Here is a 17,521-nt window from a genome sequence, read left to right as displayed (position 1 = left end):
ACACAGGGAGGGTGAGTACTATCTGATTTTATTATTTTAAATCTAATGTACCAATATATAGTCGTAATCATGATCTCCTATCAGGTCCAACAAATGGAGTGCAAAGATGACAACCACAGAGGCTTTCAGTAGGGATCACATCACTGACATACCACTGTCATGGATAAACAGCGGCGTTTAACAGGTAGGTTAAAAAGCAGCTATGAAATCGAGCTCCAACTGCTGCTTTCAGAGGCAGATGTCGGCTGTATAACACAGCTCCTAAGCCCGCTCAGTAAGATATGTACAGTTAGGTCCATATATATTTGGACAGAGACAACAATTTGAATGTTGATACCCTCAAATGAAAGCTGAAAGTCTGAACTTCAACTGCATCTGAATTGTTTTGTTTAAAATTCATTGTGGTAATGTCTAGAACCAAAAAGAATGTTGTCTCTGTCCAAATATATATGGACCTAACTGTACATCATGGAGCGGAAAATTAGTAAATGATTAAGGGAAGAGTCACACGGTCGTATAACTCGGACGAGGATCGCAACACAATGCTCACATTGGCTGTCGACTCTCCTGACCCAAGTGTGACAGCTGCACACAGATACATGCTGTCACACTCAGGTTAGACTGCGATACGATCCTCATTCGAAATATACGGCTGTGTGACTCTTCCCATACAGATCCTTTGGGCCAAAACGGACATGCAACCAATCACTTTCCACAATGTTGATGGGGTGGTCACTGTTGTGATCACAGATTTGCAGCAGCGGTCACACATTGTCACCACCAGAAAGGGGAGACTTGGACAGCAACACGGGAGGAACAAAGGGGAATCTATAGAGACATATGTTTTGGGTTTTTTTCAGAGAAAAAGTATTACACATTCCCTTTAAGAGACAGTTGAAACCAGAAGTTTACATACACTATATAAAAAGACACATCTGCATGTTTCTCTCAATATCTGACATGAAATCAGAATAAACCTTTCCCGTTTTAGGTCAATTAGGATTACCATAATTATTATTATTTGCCAAATGCCAGAATAATGAGAGATAGTGTTTTAAGGCATTATTCTTACTTACTGCAAAGTCAAAAGTTTACATATACTAAGATTACTATGCCTTTAAACAATTCTGGACGGCCCATATGATGATGTCATGTGTTTGGAAGTTTCTGTTTTCCTTTTTTTTTTGCAACATCGGAGTTAGAGACACGCCTGTGGATGTATTTTAATGCACACCTGAAACGCACTGCTTCTTTGTGTAGCATCATGGGAAAGTCTCAAGAAATCAGCCAAGATATCAGGGAGAGAAAACTGTGGACTTGCACAAGTCTGGCTCATCCTTGGGTACAACTTCAAGATTCTTGAAGGTGCCTCATTCTTCTGTACAAACAATTATACGCAAGTACAAATAAGATGGGAATATCCAGCCATCATACCGCTCAGGAAGGACGAGTTCTGTGTCCCAGTGATTAATGTGCTTTGGTCCGACATGTGCATATCAACCCAAGGAGAAAAGCAACAGACTTTGTGAAGATGAAGGCAGAAGCTGGTAAGATTGTGTCAGTATCCACAGTGAAACGAGTACTGTATCAGCATGGGCTGAAAGGCCACTCTGCCAGGAAGACATTACTCCAAAAGAAACATAAAAAAGCTAGATTAATGTTTACAAATGCCCACAGGAACAAAGACCTTAATTTTTGGAGACATGTCCTGTGGTCTGATGAAACTAAAATTCAACTTTTTGGGAATAATGACCATCATCATCACATTTGAAGGAAAAGGGGAGAAGCTTGGAAGCCTAAGAACACTATCCCAACCGTGAAACATGGGGGTGGCAGCATCATGTTGTGGGGTTGTTTTGCTGCAGGAGACAGGTGCAGTCCCCAAAATAGTTGGCATCATGAGAAAAGAAGTTTATGTGGCAATACTGAAGCAACATCTCAAGACATCAGCCAGGAAGTTAAAGCTTGGGCGGAAATGGGTCTCCCAAATGGACAATGACCCGAAGCATACTGCCACAATGGTAACAAAGTCAATGTGTTGGCCGTCACAAAGTACTGATCTCAATCCTAGTGAAAATTCATGGGCAAAGCTGAAAAGGCAGGTGCGAGCAAAGTGACCAACAAACCTGGATCAGTTACACCAGTTTTGTCAGGAAAAATTGGCCCAAATTCCGACCAACGATTGTGAGAAGCTTGTGGAAGGATATCCCAAATGTTTGACCCAAGTCATTCAGTTAAAGGGCAATGGTACCAAATACTAATGAAATGTATGTAAACTTTTGACTTTGCAGTAAGTAAAAAAAAAAATGCCATAAAACATTCTCTCCCCCACTATTCTGGCATTTTGCAAATATTAATAATTATGGTAATACTAATTGATCTAAAACTGGATTTATTCTGATTTCATGTCAGATATTGAGAAAAACATTCATGTGTATTTATATAAAGTTTATGTAAACATCTGGTTTCAACTGTATATTAGTCCAAAGCAGAAAGACTGCAGAGATTCATACACACTACACAAAATATGTACCGGAAATTTCTTCAACCAATCTGCTAACGCGACCTTATGGCCTGATTCGGACGTCTGTGAATCACGCATGTGTTCGACCCTTGATGTTCACGTGTCCAGATTTTGCGCAGACTCAGTAGCCCTCAAAAAATCTGACATGTGTTTTTGATCCGAGTCATGGATCAAAATTACCCATCCAAGTCAATGGGTCTGTAATATTGTGGGCATCACACGGATGGCGTCACGGAGGCCTGGTAATTTATATATATTTGTAGTGAAGAATCACTGATGGTAAAAACTGACACCGACTGAACACTGATGAACAACGGTCCGTGTTATTGCGCCTGACAACAATCAGGGACATCTGAACGAGGCCCAAGGTGCGTTTACACTGAGGGAGTCTCACCACTGAGGGTCTCCTGATAATTGTGCAGTGTGAACAGGCTGCCGATCAGCCCACGAACGAGAAAAACTCTTCATCGGGTGAAATGACTCTTTTACGCTGCACAAGAGATCATCGCTCTCTGCGGCACACCATCACGTGGAGACAGGACTCGCGCTGCCGAGGATAAGGCCGATCACTCAGTGCGCATTGTTTACCGCCGTAGACATTTAGTGCCGCCGGTCATTAGCTTACACCGCCAGACTATATAAATATCTACCGGTCGGCGGTCACTTAGCAGCCTTATTACGCTGGGGGTGCTTCAGATGTGTAATAAGTCGCTCAGTGCACCCAGATTATTACTGTTCTCGGCAGCACGAGTCCTGTATACACAAGATGATACGCTGCCGAGAACGATCTTTTCTGCAGCACAAATTATCATCTCACCAGACGAACAAGTGCTTTACTCATTCTACTCATTTTACTTTTCACATTGTTAAATTGCACAGATCCAGGCAGTCCCACTATTCAACACCAGAGACGCTCTCACAAATCACTTAACCATCTGCTCACTCTTTCTATCCTCCTTCTCCTAGTCGCAGGAGGCATTGCTCCCAAACCTGGTCCCCCATGTTATAGAAAGTCAAACCCCCCCACTGCTACACTCAGAAACCCCTCTAATCTTATTAATATTCCCTGCATGCCATCTGTCTCTCTTAATTGTGCACTTTGGAATTCTCGCTCAGTGTGTAACAAACTCTCCTTCATTCATGACTTCTTCCTTTCTAATTCTCTTAACCTCCTGGCTCTTACTGAAACCTGGATCCAGCAGTCAGATACTACCGCTGCTGCTGCTCTTTCATACGGGGGGCTACACTTCTCTCATACCCCAAGATCAGACAATAGAGCTGGTGGAGGCGTTGGTCTGCTCCTATCACCAAAATGTACCTTTCAGGTTATCCCTCAAATACCCTCACTTGTCTTCCCTTCTTTTGAGGTCCATGCCGTCAGACTCTACACCCCCTTCTCCATGCAAGTGGCGGTGGTGTATCGTCCTCCCGGCCCCTCCCATCAGTTCCTGGATCATTTTGCCACTTGGCTTCCACATTTTCTCTCCTGTGACATCCCTACCCTCATCATGGGAGATTTCAACATCCCCATTGCTCTTCCCCTCTCCCCATCTGCTACTCACCTTTTATCTCTAACCTCCTCATTTGGCCTTTCGCAGCTTACTAATTCTCCAACGCATGAAGACGGAAACTCCCTCGACTTGGTCTTCTCTCGGCTTTGTGCAGTGGATGATTTTGCAAACTCCCCTCTCCCGCTCTCTGACCACAATCTTCTTTCATTCTCTATACAGAACTGCCAGGCTGCTCAGGTCACCCCCACTGTCCAGACTTATAGAAACATACAGGCCATTAACACCCAGAAACTTCTGAAGAACTTGCAGTCTTCATTGGCCCCTATCTCCTCCCTCTCATGTCCTGATTCTGCATTGAAGCATTACAATGAAACACTTCAAAGTGCCCTGGATGAATTTGCACCCTCTATAAATAGAACACCACAACACAGACGGCGACAACCCTGGCACACGGTGCAAACACGTTTCCTGCAGCGGTGCTCCAGGTGCGCCGAACGTCTGTGGAGAAAATCCAATCTACACGAAGATTTCATCCATTTTAAGTTTATGCTTAGAACATACAACACTGCCCTTCACCTCTCCAAACAAACCTATTTCAACACCCTCATCACCTCACTGTCCAATAACCCGAAACGTCTCTTTGACACTTTTCATTCTCTACTCAATCCAAGAGTACAGGCCCCAACCACGGAGCTCCGAGCTGACGATCTGGCCAATTACTTCAAAGAAAAAATTGACCAGATCCGACAGGAAATTATCTCCAAATCCCCTCATACCATGCACTGTCCTCCCTCCCCCACTGCATCTAACTCACTCTCTGATTTTGAACCAGTCACAGAAGAAGTAAGCAGGCTCCTTGCATCTTCTCGCCCAACTACTTGCACCAGTGACCCATTTCCGTCACATCTCCTCCAGTCCCTTTCCCCTGCTGTCACCCCTCACCTAACTAAAATATTTAACCTCTCTCTCTTCTGGTATTTTTCCCTCCTCATTTAAGCATGCCATCATACATCCACTACTTAAAAAACCATCCCTCGACCAAAACTGTGCCGCTAACTATAGACCTGTCTCTAATCTTCCCTTCATCTCTAAACTCCTGGAACGCCTGGTCCACTCCCGTCGTATCCGCTATCTCTCAGAAAACTCTGTTCTCGACCCTCTCCAATCCGGTTTCCGTTCTTTACACTCTACTGAAACTGCCCTCACTAAAGTCTCTAATGATCTGCTAACAGCAAAATCAAATGGTCATTACTCCATGCTAATTCTCTTGGATCTCTCTGCAGCATTCGACACTGTGGATCATCAGCTCCTCCTCACTATGCTCCATTCCATTGGCCTCAAGGACACCGTTCTCTCCTGGTTCTCCTCCTATCTCTCCGACCGCTCCTTTACCGTTTCTTTTGCCGGTTCCTCCTCCTCTCACTTTCCCCTTATTGTTGGGGTTCCTCAAGGATCGGTTCTAGGCCCCCTCCTCTTCTCCTTGTACACTGCCCCTATTGGTCAAACAATCAGTAGATTTGGTTTCCAGTACCATCTCTATGCTGATGACACCCAATTATACGCTTCTTCTCCTGACATCACGCCAGCCTTTCTAGAAAACACTGGCGATTGTCTAAACGCTGTGTCTAATATCATGTCCTCACTATATCTGAAACTGAACCTGTCAAAGACTGAACTCCTGGTGCTTCCTCCCGCTACTAATGTACCTATACCCGACATTGCTATTTCTGTGTGTGGTTCCACTATTACTCCCCAGCAACATGCCCGCTGTCTTGGGGTCATACTTGATTCCGAGCTTTCCTTTGCCCCCCAAATTCGATCACTGGCTCGCTCTTGTCATCTGCACCTCAAAAACATTTCTAGAATTCGACCTTTTCTTACTTTTGACTCTGCAAAAACTCTTACTGTTTCTCTTATTCATTCTCGTCTCGACTATTGTAACTCTCTTCTAATCAGTCTCCCTCTTACCAAACTCTCCCCTCTCCAATCAGTCTTGAATGCTGCAGCCAGGATCACATTCCTCGCCAATCGTTACACCGATGCCTCTACCTTGTGCCAGTCATTACACTGGCTACCCATCCACTCCAGAATTCAGTATAAACTTATTACCCTCACCCACAAAGCCCTCCATGGCTCAGCACCACCCTACATCTCCTCCCTTGTTTCAGTATACCACCCTACCCGCGCCCTCCGTTCTGCTGATGACCTGAGGTTAGTATCCTCAATAGTCAGAACCTTCCACTCCCGTCTCCAAGACTTTACACGTGCGGCGCCAATTCTTTGGAATGCACTTCCCAGGTCAATACGATTAGTCCCCAATCCCCACAATTTTAAGCGTGTCCTGAAAACGCATTTATTCAGACTGGCCTATCGCCTCAACACATTAACCTAATCTATCCCTGTGTGGCACAGCCAAAAGTTTTACCATAACCAGGTTCCCAGCATCATGTTCCCACATGCTTTATGCATCCATTAGCCCTCTGTGTCTGTACTGTTGCACACTTAACATTATGGCTGGTCCATACAATCAGGGCAATTGTTACCACCCACCTTTCGTGTCTCCCTCTTTCCTCATAGACTGTAAGCTTGAGAGCAGGGCCCTCATTCCTCTTGGTATTTGTTATAATCTACTGTATGTGATTATTGTTATGCTGTAATGTCTATTGTCTGTACAAATCCCCTCTGAAATGTAAAGTGCTGCGGAATATGTCGGCGCTATAAAAATAAAATTTATTATTTATTATTATTATTACTCATTCACCGGCAGACGGTGAAGCAGCGCCTAGGACACACGTTCACACTAATCCTGCAGGGTAATGCTCCGAGCCGCCATACTGCTGATGGAGTCATTCACAGAAGATAGGATGGCGCCTGCATATAGTGCAGCGCAGTACAGAGGCTCCTCACTGTCAGCTATGGATATCTGCGCAGTACAGGGGGTTCATACATGACCGCTCTGTTATGGGAAAACTGTGACCTATGAAGGGGGTCATGGTGAATATTTACCCCTAACCTCTCCCAGGTACACCGGGGCCGTGGGCGCCCTTGTTTGGCACGGCCTGGCAGCACCGGTGGTATACACGAGCCGTGCAGCCAAGGCTCTAACACTTAGACCACCGCACACATTGTCGTTGCTCCTACCTCACTGAGTGACCAAAGAAACTCTCCGCTTCCGACATACAAGCGCGAATTTCGCTTCCAGCCAATCAAAATTCACCGCGAAATTACGTCACTGCACATAGTAACAAAAGGCAGCGTCTTCACCATCTTAGGAGTCCGCTACCATGGAGTTTTAGGCCGAACACAATCACTTGCAAGTCAATGACCAGAAGACTACAAGAAAATGGCCGCCAGGCAAAACGAAAGGAGGCAAAAGAGACCTGGTTAAACGCGGAAGAGCGGAGATGACGTCACGGCGTGCGACTCTGCTGAAAGTGTGATGTGGCTGAGAGGGGCTCACCATGGTAAGTGCTGTGCAGCGGCTGCTCCGTGTGTGTGCAGTAATGGGGGACACGCAGTAATGGGGGACACACAGGCTGTGTGGAATAATAACCTGGAGAAATTAGCAAATGTCACCCAGAGTGTGTATACTGCCTGTCCACAGCTGAGGTGCAGTATTGTGTGTCATCTCAATAAATGCAGGGTCACTGGGGTCCACCACTGATCTTGGAAAGGGGCTTCAGTCTCTCCTGAGGGACTGACGGTCAGATGTCTCCGCAGGGTGATGTTCTGCTACATCTCATGATTGATGTACGTGTTGCATTGCTGGGAGTGCTCCTTCCTACTTTACATGTCCGACTTGTGGACCTGTGTGCGAGAGATGGACGAGGGAGGCACGGCATGACGCCGTGCGAGAGGCGGACGAGGGAGGCACGGCATGACGCCGTGCGAGAGGCGGACGAGGGAGGCACGGCATGACGCCGTGCGAGAGGCGGACGAGGGAGGCACGGCATGACGCCGTGCGAGAGGCGGACGAGGGAGGCACGGCATGACGCCGTGCGAGAGGCGGACGAGGGAGGCACGGCATGACGCCGTGCGAGAGGCGGACGAGGGAGGCACGGCATGACGCCGTGCGAGAGGCGGACGAGGGAGGCACGGCATGACGCCGTGCAGCCATCCCCAACACGCTCAGATTCTTAATATAAAAAAAAAAAAAAAAATCCGAGTAATATGACTAAGTACACAAGAGACTACCTGGAAGAAAAAAAGAGTCTGCTCATTGTACAGCATTCAGCAAAACATTTAGACAGGTGTGGAGAAAAATGGCACAAAGCAAGAAAGAATAAAAATTAGAAGTATTAATAGTTCATTATCAATTACCAAAAAGCAAAGTGCGCAAAAGAGACATCTAATTCCGATCAACGTTTGCTGTGACCGCCCTTCTCCATCAGTTCTTCTTGGTTCACTTGTACGCAGTGTTTGAATGAACTCGGCAGGGAGGTTGTTCCAAACATCAGGTAGAACTAACCCCAGATCCTCTATGGATGTAGGCTTGCAGAAATGTCTGTCTCTTTATGTAATCCCAGACAAACCCAATGAGGTTGAGATCAGGGCTCTGTGGGGTCATATCATCACTTCCAGGACTCATTGTACTTTTTTAATTCTGGAGTTACCCACTTTACCCCCGTCAATATAACCTGTACCTAGAAGAATTGATGTTTTGCAGGCAAAGGGCGGTCACAACAAATATGGATTTGATTTAGATTTTAATTTTGTTCATTCATAATCTTTCTTACTTTACACAGTTTTTCCACACCTGCCTAAAACTTCTTCACAGTATGTCTGAAGGACCCCGTGTTGGCATATGATGGGTGTAGGGGAGTCTTTGTGCATATTTTGCATCTATGGCGATATGTGTATCTAGCCATGGAAAAAATCTTGGACAATCACAAATCCTAGGGAATGGCCAGTTGAACAAGTTGTCCAAGATGCAGCTCCAGAAATTAAGCCCTTAGTGGAAATATCCATCATGGAGTGGGTCAGAGTATGTGGGAGGGAATCATACTGATCTCTGGTTGCTGCTGTTCACCATTTAGATTCCAGCGCCAGTTTCTGACCGCACCATTTAAATGGAGAAGTAGCCGATGAGCACATCCGCTCCCCAATATGTGAACTCTGGAGGGGGGGACCAATGGGATATCATGGCAGCCAGGGGTCTCCTGACTCTTGGCACTGCTGTGGCGGGCCGACACGGGCTGAGCTCCATAGGTGACCATGATTTACATTGTATGCTGCAATACACTTGTATTGCTGTGTATATTGTAATCTATTGAATAATCAGAGGTTGAAGTCCCTTATTAGACTAAAAACTGGTGTTAAAAAATGGAAACATTTTTACAAAGATAAAAGTAAACATATTTGCTATCACTGCGTTTATAAAAGGCAGGACTGACAAAATAAAAATAATTAACCTGTACGGTAAATGCCTTAAAAAGAAAAAAGAATTGTGATGCCAGATATACTATTTTTTGGTCACCACACTTGCCTACAAAAATGCAATAAAAAGTGATCAAAATGTCATATGTATTTCATAATGATATTAAAACCGGTAGAAAGCAGGCCTACACAGCTGTGTCAATGGGAAAATGTTGTTTTTCTGTTGTTTTTTTTTTGTTGTGGTTTTTTTTGTTTTTGTTTTTTTTTTAATGCTTGCAAGTTTGGTATGTCTGTAGTTATGCTGACCTGGAGAATTACTGTATGTTGCCAGGGAATTTTTTGCCATCCAATGAATGCTATTAAAACCACACCCAAAGACAATGGTGGAATTGCAGTTTGTTTCCCATTTTCCAGTACATTGCGCGGTAAAATAAATGGTGTCGTTTAAAACTACAGCTGGTTCAACAAAACAGAAGCTCTCGTACGTCTATATCAATTAAAAGATAGAAAACGTATGCCTCATAGAAGAAAGGGAGGAAAAAGATGTAAGCACAATAATGGAAAATCACCCTTAAAGGGAAGCTGTCAGCAGGATTGTGCCCAGTAACCTACAGACAGTGTCAGGTCGGCGCCGTTATACTGAATAAAATGATACCTTGGTAGCCATTGTGGCTGTTTCTTAATCTTTATTTTCAGTGTTGTGTTAATGAGATTCTTGTGTCCTTTAGGCGGGGTTCATGTATGTGGTGCTCTGATTGGGTATTCATAATGCAGACTGCTCATAGGTCACTGATCAGCCCTTTAGTTTGCATAATGAATACCATCACATACTGAATTAAAAAAAACGCTTCTGCAGGGAGAACTGTACTGTGCACTTAGTCCCTTTTGCAGATTTACTTGAGCGAGGAGAAAAAAAAGTCATTTTGAAAATGGCGCCCACCGCTCCTGCGTAGTAGCAGCTATCGATTTGTATAGAGGTCTGATAGCTGCTGTTGCGCAGGCGGCGCCATCATGCTGGAGAAAAAAGTGTCCTCCTCCAAGATAGCACCGCCGTGCAGTAGCAGCTCTCGGAGATCGCCGACAGCTGCTATTGCACGGGCGGCACCATCTTGGAGCAGGTCATTTTTTTTTTTTCTTCTCCAGCAAGATGGCCCTGCCTTAGGATACAAGCATATCACTAATACAAAGCTGAATACAAAGATTAAGAAACAGCCACAAGACGGATTTCATCAACCAGGTATCATTTTATTCAGTATAACTGCGCCGACCTGACACTGTGTGTAGGTTACTGTGCACAAGCCTGCTGACAGGTTCCCTTTAAGGGGTTAGAAAATAGCAATAATCTTCCTCCCCAGGGCCAGCATTGCCTCACCACTGATGCTTCAGTCTGCAATGGTGATATCATGACTACAAACTCTGTCAATGCTGCAAGCAATCACAGAGCTCAGCAGTAATGCCCAGGTACAGTAGTTGGCACGGAAATGCTGAGCTTAGCGATTGGCTGCAGCGGTTACATGTGCTCTAGTCATGCAGCCTATAAATGAAGGCTACAGCAGTGGCAGAGAGGGAGCAGTGGACCTGGGGAGGGGGGAGTAAAGGATAATTTTATTTTTAACCAAGCGCGTTCTAATATAGAAAAAGTAGTTATAGCTGGAAAACCTCTTTAAGGATAGAGCTCCACGTGTCGTGTGGCAAAAACATGTTCAGCTTTTCTGCTCCTTGCCGTCCCTCGACTATTGTAGAGCTCTGATATTGCTGTAAATAAAGCGGCCAAGTTGCCGATAAATCACATGTGACTTGTATTGAAGTCTATAGTAAGTTTGTCGCGTGCGACACATTTGGAAACATTTGCGACTCGGAATATTATAGGAAATCCTTACATCCAATGTTGCAGTGGATAGCTTTAATGTCTGTATCCTGTTACCATCCAGCCCTAGCCCAAGTGCAGCGCTTGGCAGCTCCATAATTCCATCTCCTCGCCTGGTGCCCCTCTAGGACGCCCAGCAGTAGGCTACTTTCACACATCAGGTTTTCGGCGTCAGGCGCGATCCGGCGTCGTGCCGGAATGCCGGATCCGGCAAATGTTTTGTAAAACCTGAAGTGCCGGATCCGGTTTTCTGCCGGATCCGTCTTGTTCTTGACAGACAAAACCGGATCCGTCTCATCCGGTTCATCCGTTTTTCTATCCGTTTTTCGACGGATTACGCCGGATCCGGTTTTTAAAATTGACCCTTGTGGCCTTCCGAACGGGATTGGCTACTGGAAAACTAGATATAGCATGTTCCTACAGCCCTTCTTTGACAGGTTGTAGAGAAGAAAGTGCAGGTTGGAGAGCAAGTTACTGGCGAAGATGGATGTTGTCATTGGAAATATTACCACTAGAAGTTCTGTGACGGTTTCAGGGACAATTTTCCACTATACTTTATGACTTTATGTCACCTCAAGGCAGAGTACACTGGGATGACAGAGTGTGAAAGATTTGTGCCCTAAACTTGTGTACCTTCTGGACCAACAGTATATACCTTTGCCAACCAAAGTTGGCTATCTTGTCATGGTCTTACTATTTTTAGCTTTAGGCCACAGGTGTGTACCTGGTTGTGTTTTATGCAAAGTATTTCACCTTTTAACAAAAGTTGTGTACATTGTTAGGAAATCACCAACAATAAACACAACTTTTTAGGTGAAATACTTTGCTTCAAACACAACCAGGAACACAACTGTGGCAAAAAGCTAAAATTTACCCACAGTTATATACCTGGTTTTGAATACCTTTTTACCTTTGAAATACCCTGTATTTAACCTTTTTTTAAAACATAGTTCGCCGCAGAAAGAAATGACAGACAACCATTGTGAAACGATAATTTAACTTTTATTTAAATTTTTTTTTTTTTTATGTTTTTAAAGTGCAAAAAACTTTTTTAATAAAGGTTTTAAACCCAATGGGCATTTTTATTACAAAAAAAAGATTACAAATCTGTGTACTGTGGGGTGGAAATACTGCTGGAGGGGCTGCGGGACACTTCGACACTGGGTGTGTGGAGAGAGGACTGGGATTGTGGTGGGGAAGGAACAGTTAGAGGTGAAGGTGTGGAAAAAGCTACAGAATGGGTGGACATGTGGGAGGCAGAAGAGGTGGTGGGCGGTGGAGTGGAGGGTTGGGCAGGGACTGTAGGAGCAGATGATGTTGATGGAAAGTTGTGTGGGGAAGGAGTTTGGTACGGGGAAGGAGTTTGATACGGGGCAGGTTGCTGGAAGAGGGGAGATGACTGGTACTGGGGAGGTTGCTGGTACTGGTGAGGTTGCTGGTATGTAATAGGAGGGGGAGGATGGAAAGAGGCTGGAGGGGGTGCAGATGTAATAGGAGGGGGAGGATGGAAAGTGGCTGGAGGGGGTGCAGATGTAATAGGAGGGGGAGGATGGAAAGTGGCTGGAGGGGGTGCAGGTGGAGGAACTACAGTGGTGGGAGGTGGAGGTTGGGAGGTAACCTGCTGTAGAGCACCGTGGCACGAATGCATTACATGCATCTGCTGGGTAGGAGATAGTGTTGCCATGCGCTCCACAACAGACCTGAAAAAGGTGTGGTTTGGCGAAGATCTTGCTTCTGAATGCATGGTTTGCAGAAGTGTCTTCACCTCCAGAATGCTGGAGTTGATCTGCTGAAAGCCTGCGGAGATTTGCTCTGACAAGACTTTTAGACAGTTCTGGAAAGATGCATTCAGATGCAATAACTCTTGCGCATAACTCTTTTCCTGACCCCTCTCCCGCTGCCGCCCAGTACCCGCAGGTGTACTAGAGGCGGCAGGGGCAGAAGGGTGGGGTAAAGGGAAAGCGATCTCCTCACCAGCAGCTTCATGTAATGTAGACGGCCACGATGCTCCTGTGCTGGTGGATGGGACAGATGGGTCGAATGTGTGGGAAGGCTGGGAAGGTGCAGATGTACCGGGGCGGTCGAAGTGTCCCTCGGTGCAGGTCTCCTCAGGGATCGCCTCAGAAGGGTCCAATCGTGCAGGCTCCCGAGTGCTGCTCACCGTGCTGTGTAATAAAGAGAAAAAAAAACAATTAAAATACTGACATGGTATGGCCCTGGCTGAAAAAAAAAAAGTTACATCTAACATTTTTTTCACATGTGGTGTGTAATATTTACCTTCTGGTGAGCATTGTTTCCCGGAGGAACGACAGGGCTTGTGCGTACTTGTACTTGCTCCTGCGTCCTCCAGATCCACTCGGGGCCCGCATCTCTTTATTGAACTCCTTCTTGAAACGATCCCTCACAGACCGCCACCGATTCACAATTCTGTTCCCTGAAACGAGAAAGGAGTGGTTAGTATACAACATCAGTGTTTCCAAAACTCCAGTCCTCATGGTCCCCAGGGGTCATGTTTTCAGGATTTCCATAGTAAATAGAAATCCTGAACACATGATCCGTGGGGACCACGAGGACTGTAGTTCGGGAAACACTGGTTACATCAAGCAACCGTTACTGTATATACTTACGCTCTTTAATCTGGGCCCGAGCTTCGAGGTCCTCCCAGCGGCCCACAAGGAGAGAACAGATTTCCTCCCAGAGTCGTTGGGTAATGATCAGGTCAGCGTGGCGGCGGTCAGCCATATTCCAGAGCGGCTCCCTTTCTCTGACGAGATCGATGAGGCGGTCCACATCAATCCCTCCATCCTCACCGTCAGAGTCGGGAGCACGCTGTGAAGGCTGTTAAAGAAAAAGACAAAAATAACATAATTAGCCTCCACAAAAGAAATGAAATAAAAAGTGCAAAAAAACAAAGCAAAAATATTTATACTTACACGCTGGTGACCGCCGCGTTGCTGTCGCCGACGACCCTGGGAGGCACTGCGAGGACCTCTTGGCCGAGCACCAGATTGGGAAGACTAGAGAAGAAAACAAAAAATGTTATGTCTTTGGATGTAGGCATTTGTTTGCTGTGTGTGGTCTGCAGAACATTGTTTTCTATGTGTTGTGTGTAGTGTGATGTTGTGTTTCTGCGTTTGATGCAAAAAACTTACGAATTGTGAGCCCACTCCAGGTGTCTGTCCACCCCTTCCTTCTTCTTCTGGGAGCTCCTCTTCATCTTGTGATTCCTGTTTTGAAATAAAAGGCAATGAATAGACATATATTACAGAGATGATGGATTTTGGAAATAAAAACTTACCGTCAAACGCTGACGATGCGAGGGAGGGCTCCCAGAAGAAGATGTGCTGTCCTGTTGATGGCCAGACTCCATGGCTGTGGGTATTGCTGCTGCCAGTGATGCCATTTCTGCTGCTGCTGCTGCTGCATCTGTTTGGCGGCTGTTGAATAAAGAGAAACAAAGGGCCAATGAATATCTTGATATTCCATGGCCCTAGTTTGGAGGAATGGGGGATTTGATAATTACCGTCTCTCATCTGCTTCTGGACTCCCCTCCCGTTCAGCATGCTGCTCCATTTGGGGTGGTGCTGATGGTGCTGCTGCTGCAGATGTCTGCTGCCTTCTCCTGCGCCTGGTTGCTGTCTTGGGTGGCATGTTGGATGTGGCTGTGGGTCCCACTGTCTTGCTTTTATATATGTCTTGTGGGCAGAGCTACTGAGCATGCTCAGACCAAAAAAACCGGATCCGGCGCATTGCGGCGCTCATAGGCTTTCATTGTGTGGAAAAGCCGGACGCGCCGGATCCGGCGGGTACGGCTTTTTCGCCGGAGACAAAAAACGTTACAGTAGACGTTTTTTCCAGACGCCGGATCGCGACACATTGCGACACATTGCCGGATCCGGCGAAAACCGGATGAAACGCATGGCCATCCGGCGCAAATGCAAGTCAATGGGGGGGAAACCGGATCCGGCATTGCATTTCGCCGGATCCGGTTTCTGTCAAAAGCGCCGGATCGCGCCTGAAGGCGAAAATCTGATGTGTGAAAGAGGCCTAAGAGTGTGTTCTAACTTTACCTGCAATCCATAGGATCCGGAATGAATTTCCGACTGCTGAAACGCACGAGAACCACCATGAACAAGACGTTATTTAATATTGTCTGTTCCCCCTATATCCACATAGCAATGCTATTCTGGGGTGCAGAAAAGTGGTGGAAACTTTAGTGCTCCTCTTCTGCCATCATCACATGAGTGTCCTGGACCCGTAATACACTGATATCTTCACATCTTGATTTTTTTTTTTTTTATCAATCAGAACACTAGGCAGTGATATCACAGATGTTACAGTTGGAGAAGCCTCTTTTAGCTTCCATTGCATGAGGGCAAAATGCTCCTAACAAATGGGTAATGACTTAACAGTAGTTTTATTGCTTGCATGCATGTTTAGCGTTTATTAGTTTTTGACATCTCACAAAAGCAGGAAAAAGAGGAAGGATGAGGGGGCAGAAATAGAAATATTTGCCAGATGTCAATATAAGAGCTGTTCGCTAACCCTGGGTCAGCGGTTATGTGTTCTTCTTTATTGAGGCTGGCGATGATGGATGAATTTTCTTTTGTTCGTAGGTGGTTAAATTTTGTGCAGTAAGCAACCTCAAAGCATTATTTCCAATGTCAGCATCACATTGTGTGAAATGAAGGCTGGATGTGTACGATGGGATTCCTAAAGTAAAAATATCTGCGGCACTGCTGCATACTGGGCAGATGAAGGGCTCTGTATATACGGTAGAGCATGCCCTTTATAAGCTATGAATGCATTGACGTTGTGCTAACATACTCCTAAAGGGTTGTCCACCGCTAGGACAACCCCTTCTTAAACTAAATGTTCGACCCCGATAAAATAAAAAAGCCTATATTCATCTTCCGTTCCGGCGGTGTCGGCACTCGTTCTTCCTGGAACTGTGATGCGGTGTTGTGATGCCATTGTCCAATCGGCGCTGGCATTACTGTTTCCGCCTTTGTAAGAATTGAACATGAAGAGAAAGTGAGGGCTGGAGCTTGTCCCGGTTTCCTTTTTATGTTCAAGTTGCCCGAGTATGGAGACAGTGACGCCAGGCCTGACTGGACGCCGGGCATCATGTGTCATTTCACCGCATCACAGCTCCGGGACCGCACGTGCCGGAAACACTGGAACGGAGCCGGCACGGGAGGTGAGTATATGCTTTATTATTTTATTGGGGCTGAACATTTAGTTTAAAAAGGCCTGTACACATCTATATGAACAATCATGAGGACGGCAGTATCTTTTCTGACTCACCTTTTAGGCTGGATGCAGACGAGCGTATGAAAAATCATCCGTGTTTCATCCAGAAAACTTTGACAATTTTCATCCATGCGCCACCTGTGTGCCTTTTTTTTGGTCCACATGACATCTATGTGCGATCTTTTTTGAGTAAAAGCTATATCAAAAATGTACATGAACAAATACAGTTCAATTCAAAATCTAGGCAATGTATCTGTGAGAGTTTGGATGCCACTCGGATGTTCCATTTGGGATCTGATTGTTTTTTTTTTTTTTTTTTTTTTCCTTCTTATCGTGCCCATAGACTTGAATGGGTGAGTCTTATCCAAGACTTCAAAGAAAGTAGTGCATGCTGAGATTTTGCATATTTCTTTCTCATGGACAGTCAGGCCCAGGGTTGCCCCAAGCATCCAATAATTCCTGGACAGTCCGTAAAAATAGGGCACTTTTTTCCCCTGTCTAAAAATAAATTAATGTGTCCGTGATTTTTTTGACGCTGGAGTCACTTGCACAGATTTTTATGACAGTATTTATCACCCTTTTACAGTTCACTGTGAATACAGCTCATGTCTTCTGTAGACAGGTATCACTTATAATTTTAACGATTCGTTATGGTTAGCTAATGTGTCTGTAAAAAAAAAAAAAAAAAAGGTGTCGTTTTTTGTTTTTTTTTTTGGTTTTGTTTTTTAAACTGTCCAGGAAACATAAACATGCTAACCTGGGCAGACCAAAAATCAGATGTCACATGTCCAGTTTATACACTCGTCTGCACGAGTCCTTACAAAGGATCTCTGTTTCCTGTGATGGAGTCACCGCCACACTCTTCTGATGATGGTGGTTTCTCTCCCAGAGAACACAAGGATCAGCCATTGGAAATCCAACAAGCCCAATCCTTCTCTCCTCCGACATAATCTGTATGGAAAGAGTCATGAAGCTTCCATACATCTTGGA

The 17,521-nt window shown here is 45.4% G+C and overlaps 2 protein-coding genes across 8 annotated transcripts in view; one reads left to right on the top strand and one right to left on the bottom strand.

Moving 5' to 3' along the window:
* Window positions 1–7,314, bottom strand: part of XRCC4 (X-ray repair cross complementing 4) — a 530,150-nt gene extending 522,836 nt beyond the window's left edge. For 6 of the 7 annotated variants that reach the window (XM_073582954.1, XM_073582694.1, XM_073582894.1 and 3 more), the window contains exon 1: window positions 7,177–7,314. The gene's annotated coding sequence lies outside the window, so the exon portion shown is untranslated. Of the gene's footprint in view, window positions 1–7,041; window positions 7,062–7,176 lie in introns of those variants that run through there. The other variant, XM_073582838.1, reaches the window with a different exon arrangement.
* A 47-nt stretch (window positions 7,315–7,361) lies between these two features.
* Window positions 7,362–17,521, top strand: part of TMEM167A (transmembrane protein 167A) — a 40,728-nt gene continuing 30,568 nt past the window's right edge. Inside the window, exon 1 of the mRNA XM_073583361.1 lies at window positions 7,362–7,499. Within this exon, the coding sequence (XP_073439462.1) occupies window positions 7,497–7,499 (3 nt within the window). The 5' untranslated portion in view covers window positions 7,362–7,496. The remainder of the gene's footprint in view (window positions 7,500–17,521) is intronic.

This window comes from Dendrobates tinctorius, unplaced genomic scaffold, assembly GCF_039654945.1.
Source record: "Dendrobates tinctorius isolate UK_male_01 unplaced genomic scaffold, ASM3965494v1 ptg000003l, whole genome shotgun sequence".
Lineage (NCBI taxonomy): Eukaryota > Metazoa > Chordata > Amphibia > Anura > Dendrobatidae > Dendrobates > Dendrobates tinctorius.
This window is presented reverse-complemented; position numbering and strand designations above follow the sequence as displayed.